This window comes from Chenopodium album, chromosome 10 (assembly GCF_948465745.1).
Source record: "Chenopodium album chromosome 10, dcCheAlbu1.1, whole genome shotgun sequence".
Classification (NCBI taxonomy): domain Eukaryota; kingdom Viridiplantae; phylum Streptophyta; class Magnoliopsida; order Caryophyllales; family Amaranthaceae; genus Chenopodium; species Chenopodium album.
Genome location: NC_137843.1, coordinates 16,609,994 through 16,623,491, shown reverse-complemented (window position 1 = coordinate 16,623,491; position 13,498 = coordinate 16,609,994). Strand labels below are relative to the sequence as shown.

The 13,498-nt window shown below is 31.0% G+C and overlaps 1 protein-coding gene across 1 annotated transcript; it reads left to right on the top strand.

Annotated features, from left to right (window-relative positions):
* Positions 1 to 1,157: 1,157 nt before the first annotated feature.
* On the top strand, positions 1,158 to 4,407 carry LOC145563716 (caffeoylshikimate esterase-like). The gene is made up of 8 exons (XM_081624149.1): positions 1,158 to 1,570; positions 1,705 to 1,734; positions 2,111 to 2,240; positions 2,336 to 2,482; positions 2,594 to 2,724; positions 3,496 to 3,633; positions 3,821 to 3,919; positions 4,008 to 4,407. The coding sequence occupies exons 1-8, from the start codon at positions 1,277 to 1,279 to the stop codon at positions 4,221 to 4,223; spliced, it is 1,185 nt and encodes a 394-aa protein (XP_081480275.1). The 5' UTR covers positions 1,158 to 1,276; the 3' UTR covers positions 4,224 to 4,407.
* Positions 4,408 to 13,498: the final 9,091 nt, after the last annotated feature.

Here is a 13,498-nt window from a genome sequence, read left to right as displayed (position 1 = left end):
AATACATTAATGTCCAAATGCTAACAACAATTGTCAACAACAGAATTTAAAAACTTAAAAATGAAGCACAAGGAGAAGCAAAAGAACATAACAATAGAAAATTAAAAGGCACAAGCAAAAATTTCTCCCAACATGGAGCAAAAGTAGAACAACACTTAATTAACAGTACAAAAACCAAAACCCATTACCAGCATTAACCATTTAACCCAAACCCATTATTCTTTATTTGAAAAAAAAAATTAAAACAAGAACAACTACATATAAAACTGAGAAATTGGTTTCTAAAATCAAACCTAAAATTCTAAAAACCCAATTAACTAATTAAAATTAATTAATTATAGATTATACCAAAAGAGGAAAAGGGTTAATTAGCCGCCGCTGGTGGAGGAGCGAAAGTACTTGCCGTCGTTGGTGGAGGAGCAACGAAACCCGCCGCTTCTGGTGGAGGAGTGAGGGAAGTTGCCGCTTCTGGTGGAAGAGAGAGGGAAGCCGCCACTTCTGGTGGAGGAATGAGGGAAGCCGCCGCAAATTTGGGGGTTTCTCAGAGAGTAAGAGAGGAGAGAGATGCCGGAGATGGGAGATCTGAGAAAAGAGGGAGAGAGAGAGAAGAGAGGAGAGGCGGATATGTGAGTCTTGTGAGTGACAAAAAATTGAAATTAGGGTAAGCTGAGGTTTTGTCTTTCGGGCATATGGATAATATTTGAAAATTAAAATATGGGTAAAAAAAAAGTACTTTCGGATTTCGGATCGGATATCCGACTTTATTTTCGAATATTGGATATCCGAAATTCAAAATTTCCATATCCGATATCCGAAAATTTTCAAATATCCGATCCAAAAATGTTTTTGGATTGGTTGTCCTAAATTTTCAGATCGGTTGCGGATCAGATCTTCGGATTATCGGATAATTAGATAGTTTTGCTCAATCCTAGGGTCTACTAGGTGAGAAAAATAAATTAAATATTACAAAAGATTCCAAATAAGAAAATAGAGTATGTATTTAAAAATGGTCGAAAAAGAAAAATGAAACAAGTATTAAAAACGGAAGGAGTAAAAAAAAAAAGTACTGTACTACGTAAATGAAACGAACACACCAGTAAAACCTACCGATTACAAGACCCTCGTTTTAAAACGCATTCAATTTCAAATCGCTGATTCACTTGCTCATAAAGTCTGCCTAAGAAACCAAAATACAAACCAAAAAAGCAATAGTTTATACACCTGCAAATCTGGAAATATTCAGCTGACTTTTCTTCACCAACCCCATTAGTAAAATATGAAACTTTCTCTCTCCTTTACACTCCAACCATCTCCTTCACCATTGTTCAATACCCATTTCACTCCTAAACATTCACTTCCTTTAATCAAATGCCAACAATCAACAACTCAGAAACAAAACTGGCCTAATCTAAAATCAATGGGTAAGAAAAACAGGAAAAAAGGGCTTGAAGATTTAAGTGATCAACTCTATCAATTTGCTTCCTTTAATCTTGATCAAGCTCCTGCTCGTAGACAAGTTCGATCTGCTTTCATTGATTTCCATCAAAATATTGATCATGTTTTATTCAAGGTTTTCTTCTTATTAATTTCTATATTTAGCTATGTTTTATACCCATTAATTTTTTACTATTATGCCATTTTTAGATGCTCTTTAAAAGTTCATTGACTTTGCCTGACGTTTGACTTTTGCTTTACTTTGGTTAGCTTGCTCCTCCTGGGATCAGAACAGAGGAGGTACGGAGTAATTTTGTTAATCTTGCATGATTTTTTATTAATTCAGGTGAAATTCATGTTCTTAAACAAAATGCTTCAATTGTAAACAAATGTAGGCCTTTGGTTAGGTTTAGTCACCTCAAATTGCATAAAAATTAATCATTTGCTAAAGTAACTTTTATATGATTTGGGGTGATTAACTTTGTTGTATACAATGCATCCGTCGTATTATTTTTATAAAAGAGTGAACAAGTTGTACACAATACACCCGTTTAGATAAGAATTTGTAAAAAGGATTAGCAAGCTTAAAGTGGGAAATATGTCCAAATAACCAATTAAATATATTTGTTTGATTATATGGGTTATTAGTGACAATGCTTTATATTTAATTATGTAGTGGTACGAATTAAATTCAAAAGGGCAGGAGATTTTTTGTAAAAGTTGGTTGCCAAAAGAAGGAGATCAAATCAAAGGTGTTGTTTGCTTTTGTCATGGATATGGTGATACCTGCACATTCCTCTTTGAAGGTATATGAATTTTGAACTACACAATGACTAATTTCAAATGATTAGATAAGTTCTGGTATTATTGAAGTTTATTGAGATGAAATTCATGTTTTTAGGTATTGCGAGAAGAATTGCAGGATCTGGGTATGCAGTATATGCTGTGGACCATCCTGGATTTGGTCTTTCTGATGGATTGCATGGTTACATTTCGAATTTCGGAGATTTAGTTGATAATGTGATTGAACAATATGCTAAAATAAAAGGTCTGTTGAGTTATATTAGGGTGGCTAGTTTTATGATGATTCTTGTTTCTTTTCTCCCATTTAACTGGTTTGAAATTTTGAGCTGATTGTAATTCAGTTTTGATATGACAGGAAGGCCGGAGTTGCAAGGTCTACCTCGTTTTATATTTGGGCAGTCCATGGGTGGTGCGGTTGCATTGAAAACCCATCTCAAACAGCCTGACCAATGGGATGGAATGATTCTTGTTGCTCCTATGTGTAGGGTAAGCTAACCTCCAATCGCTTCTATATGAATATCGTTACAATTGTCAACTGAATTCTGAAACTTGATGCTTCAACCGAATTCTGCTTGTTTGAATAGCATGCTTGATCAGTTGATCCTGACATAGAACTCTTTATGTTTCAAGCTGAATTTTCCATGTTCTCTAGAATGTTAGTCTTTTGTTGGTCTTATCATGCTATTTAAAACTGCAATTACTTTGCATGTGTGAAGTCTGTGAACCTTGCATAAGTTGGCGAATCTATGATCACAAACCTTGTAACTCCAAAGCTTTGTTTAAATATATGACTGTCCTTGCGAATTGGAATGAGTCTCTAGTAAATGCAAACAGGATTTTATGCAGATAACTTATTTCTGTGTATGTCGAGTTATTGTAGAAGTAACCAATCAACCATAATTTATAATGTCCTGCTGAATACTGTTCTTTGATTATATTATTGGTCTAAGGTTCATGAGCTTTAATGACTTCCAAAATTTCAATGTATATGCCAAAAGAATAAGTCACCTATAAAGCTTTAAACTCTTTCTGTCCAAATGAATGGTAAGGAACTTTGAATTTATTTGCACCAAATTAAGGTTCATGAGCTTTAATGTGGGCATGTATTGTGACATAGCCATAGAGTGAGTAGCAAAACTGAATGACCATTTGTTGAAATTGTTTTAACTGAATTGTTGTCATGATGATTTTTTATGAATATGGTATTTTCTAATTTCTGAATTGAAGATCTCTCTGATCCTTTTATGTTATTTTAAGGTTGCAGATGAAGTGATGCCTCCTCCTTTGCTGTTGAAAGCAGCAAATGTCCTCTCAAATGTTATTCCAGAAGTCAAATTCTTTCCGACCCAAGACCTAGCAGAGCTTGCATTCAGAAACGAGAAGTACAGGAAATTGGTTTGTCTTTGATCTCTCCTTTAATCTCATTTGGGTCCTAGCAATTTGCATAATAAAGTCTAATAGACTCCATTGAAAATTATGATTCCAAGTTTTCCAACTGATTCACTGTCCATTTAAGTAGACCATACAAACATACAATAAGTCATCAACGCAATTAATCAATTTTCTATTCTGCATTCGCTAGGCTTACTACAACATGATCTGTTACTCTGGTCGTGTGCGATTGAAGACTGCTATGGAGATTTTGAAGGTCACAAATGAAATCGAGTCAAATGTCAACAAGGTTAGACTAAATATAATCTGTGATCAGACCTTCAATACTAGTTACGTAAAACTAATATTAACATTGCAAGGACATATTCAAACTGCAGGTCTGTTCTCCATTGTTGGTCATTCATGGAGCAGGAGACAAAGTGACAGATCCAAATGTGAGCAAATTTCTTTATGAAAATGCTTCTAGCAAAGATAAAACCTTGAAACTCTATGAAGGAGGATACCATTCCATTCTTGAAGGTGAACCTGATGAAGTAATTTTCACCGTCTTTGATGATATTATCAAATGGCTCGACGCAAGATGCACTGCTTGATTGAATTTTTCCCATCCAATGCTGGAATGCTGTCAATGTTTGGAGTTAGTGTAGCCCTGTCATTCATATTGTCTTTCCATTGTAAAATTAACATGCATTCTCATTCAAAAGAGTGAATGGATGTACAATAATTTGTTTAAGTAGCAATCTCCTCATAATGCTAAATAGAATGATTTGGTTGACATTGTAAAGTCTGAGTAACGAAATTATGTTAAAAAGTGTTTCCTATCACGTAATAATATCACGTACGTTTCACCTCCACTTGGCTAACAATACACATATTATGCAATGATTTATAGATGCTTCCTAATTTGCTAGGGTATGCCACGATTCCGATCCTTGACCTCTTGGATATAAAATCGGAAGGTGTTATCAACTTGTCGCACCATCAATCCATAAATAGAACTGATACCGAAACTGGAAAGCTCTTTTAAAAGTTAAAATTTAAGCAAATGCATTGAGAAATAAAGGAAGAACAGAGAGAAAAATGAAAGAAAAGAAAAAAGAAGAGCAATATTAAGGGCATACATAAACACCTCGTATATGCACCTAGTAACGAAAAAGATAAAGCCAAGTAGATGATCCAAGGAAAAAGACGTTTAAAAAGTGTGTTAAATTATTAGTTTATTTTTTTGAGTGGTCCTTAAATTTGAACAGCAACTTTCCACATTAAATTACAAGAAATTAAAGTGAAAATCATTGACAATAAAATCCACTGAACTTCCACATTTGTTGGTCCAGTAATTGAAAACGAAAGGCAAATAAGAAAACATAATCGCTAATTAATGAACTACGTATTTCCAAAAAGAAATTTAATGAATTATGGGGTGGATACTTTTATGCCTAAATTTTCGAGAGGGAGTAGGGGTACACATGGTGTACAAAAGAATCTTGTATACAAGCACCTTATTGGTTGAAAAGGAATTTTTTTTAATTTGTGAGTCACTCTCATTTTCATTTGAATTTCAAACCATATTTTTTAAATTTTCAATTTTGAATTTCAAATTTATCTAACCTTTCAACTACCCACATTAATATAGTATATAATCCCCAAAAAAAATAGTCTCTGATTTTTTCTCCTCATTTTTTTTCTCTCTCCTAATTTTTTTTTTCTGTCTCCTAATTTTTTTCCTCTGTCCAATTTTTACTCTCTCCATAACGAATGAAGAATACTGAAGAAATCTTACATTCTTAGTTTCTTCATGGAAAAATTTGACCCCGCTACGATTTCTACAGATTTCTCCAGTGAAAATTTGAACTATTATGTAATTTATTCCTGGGTGGGTTACAATTATTAAAATGAATTTTAATGATAATACTTATGAAGAATAAACTTATTTGAATAAAAGTTTGGTTGATGTTTCAAAAAAAAAAAAAAAAAAAAAAAACAAACAAACAAACAAAGATTTTGAACTATATGTTGTAAGTAAATTAATTTGGTTAATGTTGATGTTGTAAAATTTTCGTAGAAATGGTAGCTAAAAATTGGTGTAATGTTTGCTGCCAGAAACTGAAATTGGACACAAAAATTTTTCCAGAATTGTAATTGATATCAAACTGTCGTCGGAATTGTGGTGGGAGACACCAAAGTTTTGCCGGAATTGCCATAGATACATTTTAATAAATAAATTTCTTTTCACATAATGAACGTGATGATACCCCTTAGTCCAATGGTCTAGAATACAAGCTTCGTGTGTTAATGTCTACAGGATACCACAGTTCGAACTCTGTGACAGTACATATATTTTTTTTTATTTATTAATTTTTTTGGTCTTATAACTTTTCAATTTTACAGAATCATATTTAATTTTAAAATATCAAAATAACAAAAACATATTTTTATATTTATTTTATTTCTTTGAAGGGAACAAGCTTATACCTTTAAATATTTATACTTCCTCCATTCTTTTTTTTATTGCACCATGAGGGGTTTTACGCTTACCAATGCATTACTTTGGTTATTAATATTTTTAATTATAGTTTTATAAAAATTATAAAAAATTGATATTTGAAAAATAGATTTCGAGACGAATCTAACTAGATCTCACATGATTATGTTTTTCTTAATGGATAAATCACAAAAGATAATCAGAGAAGATTAGATGAATAGTGTAAAAGACCTTATGGTGCAATAAAAGAAAAACGGAGGAGGTACTTTTTTATATTTAATAACTAATGTTTAATAACTATTTTATTTTTCTAAAAACAATTTAAAAATTATTTTCTTAAGTAAAAAATTTTCAAATTTAAGAAATGTAAAAAGAGAACATCTTCATTTAATACCACCAGATTTAATAAAATATATTAATATTTAATCCAATGAATGTGTTGATACCCCCTTACTCCAATGGTCTAGACATTATCGAAATTGTGTATTATGCAAAGTCATTCAGTGTTCAAACCTTGCGACCTTAAAAAAAACCTTTTTGTTTTTTAAAAAAAAAAAATCCTTTCAAACATTTATTTATTTTAAAGAATCATTCTTCTATTTATAAAATCTAAATTAATAAAAGTAATACTTTTAGATCTGCATAAACGATGTATTTATTTTAAAGAATCATTCTTATGTTTATAAAATCTAAATTAATAAAATTAATACTTTCAGATGTGCATAAACAATTTTTTTTTCCTAAATAAGCATAAACACTATTTTAAACTCTAGTACACACTATAGTTATAAAAAAACAAAAGATACAAAACATGAATACTTATTTCCCTCAAAAAAAACAAAAATTTTATACTTATCCATGTACAAGTACGATGTATCCCACTTACAATGTACAATAAATTTAATTCATGTTTATTGATATGATATTTTAGAAAACCAAAAGATTTTGGAACTATTAATATTGACTATAATACATGTTTTGGATTTCAAATAATAAAACTTAAATAAAGTACTTACAATTTTGAACTCCCGTGGTAATACATAAAACCTACAATTTAAAGTTACAAAACGAATGACAAACATTTTTATTTTTCAAAATATAAACATTACAACAATATATACATATCAAATAGATGAATCATTACAAGCTAGCTATAAGCAACTGACACATTTGTAAACTAATCCATTTAGAAAGTGATGCACATCACAACACAAGAAATGTAAACAAATTATAGTTACGTATTGTTTTTAATACATATCAAACTTTAAAAATGAAGTACATGCATATTTTTTATTTTTATAACCCTAAATCCTAAACCCTAAATAAAATGATATGAAGCAATAATGATCATTAAGTATTATTAGGCATCCTTTTGCATAAATACAATATCATATTCTCCTTCACAAAAATAAAAAAATTCAAATGACATCAATGTCAAATGTACAAAATAAAACACCATTTCTTTTATGATCAATAAGTTTCCAATTTAATTTACCTCCAAAAAAGAAAAACGTGAAATTTTAATATTCGAAAATAAGAGGGACACAAATTACATTAATTTAACCAATTTTATGGATATGATACTTACAATGCAAAAGCATCCAATTAAAATTTAAGGAGGCATATTAATCATCAAATTCTTTTGATATAAACATATATGGTACAAATAAATAAATAAATAAATAATACTATAGCATATGTGCTGATACCCCCTAGTATAGTTGGTGAATACTTCCTTATTATTCATAAGTGTTCCGTGTTCAATTCCATACTACACCGTTTTTTTTTTTTTTTGTGGTTTTATTTTTTGGTTTCATTCACATAATAGTTATAAATACTAATGTTAGTAATTATCAATAACACTATTCGAGGTTTGATTTCTTTAAACTTATCCATGTACAAGTACGATGTACCCCTACTTACAATAAATGTAATCCATGTTTATCGATATGATATTTTTAAAAACCAAAAGATTATGGAATTATTAATATTGACTATAATACATGTTTTGGATTTCAAATAAAACTTAAATAAAGTAATTACAATTTTGAACTCCCGTGGTAATAAATAAAACGTACAATTTAAAGTTACAAAACGCATGACAAACATTTTTATTTTTCATAATATAAACATTACACTACTATACACATATCAAATAGATGAAATCATTACAAGCTATAAAAACAATTGACACATCTGTAAACTAATCCATTTAGTTTAAAACCCATAATGTCAGTAATTATGAATAAAACTAATGTATACCAGTCTGATTTCTTTAAATTCCATAAAACAAGGTTTTTCCAAGTTTCAACAGCATCAAAATTGTATTTATAGCATCAAAAAGGTATTTACAGGGTTAGTACAAATATTTGATTATATTGCTGATTCATATCTAACATATTACTTAGTCATTCAACTCAGAAACATTGGATATATACCGGTTGTTTAAGACCATATTCTCATAAGCACCATCATCAATGCCCCGATAATTCACCATCTGTCGGCTATCATTTGGAAATAGTTCATGATCGTGGGACAACACACAATTCTTAATGTAAAACCAACCATTTGAGAATCGTGCCTCAACACACACCTTGCAGTTTGTAGGAGGACATGATATCTTCCTTCCCGATTTCTATTTCCTCCTGTCTTATATACCCATCTTATAGACCAATCTAATACGGGACATCATGTGACTTTTAGGCTCCATCTCCCCAACACTTAGACAATTTACTCCTTTTTCACGGTACTCGTTCATTATTAAACTTGTTCGAACAAAAAATTGAAACCCTTTCTCACAGGCATACATATGGCAAAACTTTGTAAATTCTTCACCACTTGCAAAATACATACCCACGGCTGGAGTACGGCTGCGTTGTTCTTCTCCGTTTGACCGATTCGGAGAATCATGTTCATTTATATTGTTATTAACCTCAACCTCTTCATTATCAATGTTATTAAACTCAGCCTCTTCATTGAGATCGAATGGCATTGCTGCTTCTTCTGTTACATCGTTTGATTCTGCATCTCCGATTGAGTTAAACACATCGTTCATCACTTCATTAAGATCAATGTTCAAACGAGAGGACTGGTTTTTGCTTTCCATTTCACTACCAAAATGTCAAACACAGTATTGTATTTAATTTCAGATGCTAAAAAATAAAAAAAGATACTATGAAATAATATTTTAATTAAATACTAACAAAATGATACTGAATACAACAAACAGATCCTATAAAATAATTTATTATTGACAGCAAATAAAGATCGATTCCATTTAACAATTGATACCAGTACAATGGAACCCAGAAATACTCCTACACTTACATAACATTTCACAATAAACAATTATACCATAAACAAATCCCAAACCCAACATACAATTCAATCTATTAATCTACATGATTTACCCTTTCAAATCAATCTTTATAACAATTCTAATTTTGACCCAAAATCAATTTCTTCAAAATCAAACAATGAAAACCCTAAATTATCAAAGTCATCAAATTAGGAAATTTAATCAAAATAATTCAACAACAAACAAGATTACCTCCGAATACTTGTAAATGATTGACAAAATTAACATCCACTTGAATAATTTTGTCACAATTCATTCCTTATTCAAATTGGTATGTTCTTCGTCAAGGAATTTTGGAGGAAAAAGATGGAATTTTGGGGGAGAAGATGGTATATTCGAACCTTAATTGGGAAATTAATTGTGTATTGCTGCATTAATTATTGCCACCCATTGAAATTTTTGCCGCTCAACTACATCACAATGGCGCCCAACCTGAAAATATAGTCGCTCGTTTTTCCCTCTTCTTTTTTTCCTTTCCCTCTTCTTTTTTTAGTTTTCCTAACTTCAATGCTGACTTGGTGATTTTTGATTGATGGTGTACAAAAGCATTTTGTACACCATGTGTACCCCTACCCTTTACCTAAATTTTCATCACAAGTTCACTTGTTCACAGGTATAGATGTCAATTCGGATAACCGGATGGAGTTTGGGTCGAGTCTATTTGGGTTGGGTACGTTCGGATCGGATACGTTCAGGTCAAAATTATTCTTTTAACTCGGGTCGGGTCGGGTTAAATTTAGGTTGGATCAAATTTGAGTCATGGTCTATCAATTCTGGGTCGGATATGGGTCAGGTCAACTCCAGATCGGTTCACTTTCAATTCGAATAAATTCAGATCGGGTTCAAAACGTGTTTAACCGGATTAATTTTGGGTCGGATGAATTTGGGTCGAGTTGATTTTGATTCGGTCAAGTTCGGTTTGATTAAGATAAGGTTGACCCGTTGATTCATTAATTGATCAATTTAGATTCAATTCCTTTCTGTGTTAGGCTGGATTTTGGTTGACTTGATCAAATTCATATCCAAATAACGGTATTTTTAAACTAGAGTTATTATTGAGTTTTTACCTTATTATTGGGTTAATATCTAGTCGTATCATATATTTTTATCGTTTGATTATTAATTACGAAGTATGAAGTTTTAGTTTTCTCATTTGATCAAGTTATGTGTAATTTTTTATTTTATTTTTTATATATCTAGTCGTATCATTTTTTTTTGAGGCATATTGAAATTGAATAATTATCGATGACTTATCATATCTATATGAGTGAAACGATAAATAATGAGCTAGTGATATATTAACAAATGATAGTTACATATGGTCATATATACAAATAAGAATGTCATCTTTTTAAGGTTATTATAAATCTTCATTTGTACAATCTTCAATGTCATCTTTTAGATGAGACGAATATAAAGCTTAGAAAGTAATTTTAATTGGTATGTACATGAATTAAACTTGTTACTCCAGATTATTTCTTTGTAGTAAAATTAGTTAACTTATTAATAATTAGTAAATATAGTAGCATAAGAACTGGAATAAAAAGGTCAATAATTAATTATGGTTGGGTTAAATTTGGATATGGGTTGTGTTCAGTTAAAATCGAGTTAAAATTCGGTCGAGTTGATATAAGTTCGGGTCAAAACTGATCGGTTTAGATCGGTTATTTTTCGGGTCAATTTCGAATCGGATTGAGCTCAGGTCGGGTCAAATCGGTTCGATTTGAGTTCAGGTCGGGTCAAATCGGATATGGGTTGTGTTCAGTTCGGATCAAATTGGTGTCGGGTTAAGTTGATACGTTTATTGTGTAGGCAAATATTAACATGGATAGAGATAGAGATGTCAATTCGGATAACCGGATGGAATTTGGGTCGGCTCTATTCGAGTCGAGTTTGTTCGGGTCAGATATGTTTGGGTCAAAATTATTCTTTTAACTAGAATCAGGTCGAGTCCCGTCAAATTTAGATCGGATCAAATTCGGGTCATGGTCTATCGAGTCCGGGTCGAATATGGATCGGGTCAACTCCAGATCGGTTCATGTTCGGTTCGGATAAATTTGGACCGGGTTCAAAACGGGCTTAACTAAGTTAATTTTCGGGTTTGATGAATTTGGGTAGGATTGATTTCAGTTCGGATGGTTTCGGTTTGGTCAAGTTCGGTTTGATTAAGATAAGGTTGATCTGTTGATTCATTAATTGGTCAATTTCAATTCCTTTCTTTTCTGTGTTTGTCTGGATTTTAATCGAGTTTACCCAATTTATATCCAAACAAGGTTATTTTTGAACTAGAGTTACTATTGAGTTTTTACCTTATTATTGGGTCAATATCAAGTCATTCATGTATCATATTCAAGTATTACAAATTATTTGTAGTAAATTTTAGAAAGTAATTTTAAATAATTGGTATGTACATGAAGTAAACTTGTTAGTCTGGATTATTTCTTTGTTGTAAAAAAGTTAACTTAATAATAATCAGTAAATTGTTATGAAAAATTGTGTGGATATTAATATTAATGTGAACCGAGTATATATCAAGTTATCTCTATCTATATGTTTTGCGATTATTTTACCACACGCCTTTTTTTTGGAATCTTTTATCACACGCTTCTTTCTCTCTCTTCCTTTTGATTTTCTCTTTCCTTCCCAGATTATTTTCTCTCGCTTTTTAATTTTTTTCTCTCTCCTCCTTCTTTATACTATAGTACTTCAAGGTCTTCAACTATGGTGAAGACAAGGTGTAAGTTCACCAAAATCAACAATGGCGATCAAACTAGAGGTGGAATTTCATCAAATTGGAGTAAACAAAGAGGATTATGATCATATTAAACTAAGTGAAAAGTGATTATATCAAACTAAATGTGATTATAAGAAATGAAAAGTGACAGTATCAAACTAAATGATTATAATAAAAAAATGAGAAGTGATTATATCAAAACTAAATGTGATTTTAAAAATAAAAACTGATTATATCATATCAAACTGATTAGGTTGTATGTGAAGCATTGTTCACTATATCTAAGAAAAATAAGTTTAATGTAAAATTAAATAAGATAATACGAAATTTAGCGATAATTTACCCAAACAAAATGGATTATACCAAATCAAAACTGATTATACAGATACAAAACTGATTATGCCAAATCAAAGTTGATTGTAACAATTAAAAACTGATTATAACAAATCTCCGCTTGAGCTAATATTATATGTTGATTTTCCTCCTCAACCTCATCTGCTAGTACCCATCCTCTACTTGTATTAATCTTTTACAATTTCATCTTCTAGTTGAATTCAAAAACTGGATGGTTAAACAATAGTACAATAATTAACAAAATCTGGATAATTTGAATGAATTTCAACAAATATATTGATGTTTACCTTCGTAATTGCTTTTGATTGCATATAATTCGTTTAAATCGAAGTTGAACAATGATTGTAATTGTAGATCATCTTCATGCGTATACTATTTTAGATCAATTTGATCTGGTTTTTGCAAAAATATTATTGAGAGGAGAGAGAATTCCCCAAAATTGTTTGAGATGAGAGAGAAATTTTCTCTAAAATTTAGAGGAGAGTGAAGAACAACGATTGTGCATGATTTTGTACGGCAATTATTTTCTTTTTTGCTGGGTTAATAGTCGCGTGATGAGCTTCGGTCCACATTAATTTTATGTGGACTGAGTCCATGCAATACGGATTGTCTAAGCAAACCCTAGTTATATTATATGTATATTTATATCCCGCTCTATGGCATAATGTAGAATAATCTATGATCTCCCATTTTCTCTTCTATTCCCTTTATTTTATATACGTTATCAGCACCAAAACTTTACCCGATTGAATTAGGTTAATCTACTCTAATAACCAGAAATTAATCTTAGTCGATTAATCATTAACCTTCGCCGACAAGGCGACTAATCGTTTAATTTATATCTCAATCAAAGGTACGCATATACTTTTTGACAACAAAGGTACGCATATACTTCAGATTGCTTTATGTAAATAATTCTATGTACGAGCGAATATGTATA

What these genes read in the sequence shown, in the direction of transcription:
- LOC145563716 (XM_081624149.1), top strand. Translation starts at nt 1,277, where the DNA reads ATGAAACTTTCTCTCTCCTTTACACTCCAACCATCTCCTTCACCATTG. An exon ending in CTGCACATTCCTCTTTGAAG is followed by an intron (nt 2,241 to 2,335) that starts GTATATGAATTT and finishes TCATGTTTTTAG; the next exon opens with GTATTGCGAGAAGAATTGCA. An exon ending in ACGAGAAGTACAGGAAATTG is followed by an intron (nt 3,634 to 3,820) that starts GTTTGTCTTTGA and finishes TGCATTCGCTAG; the next exon opens with GCTTACTACAACATGATCTG.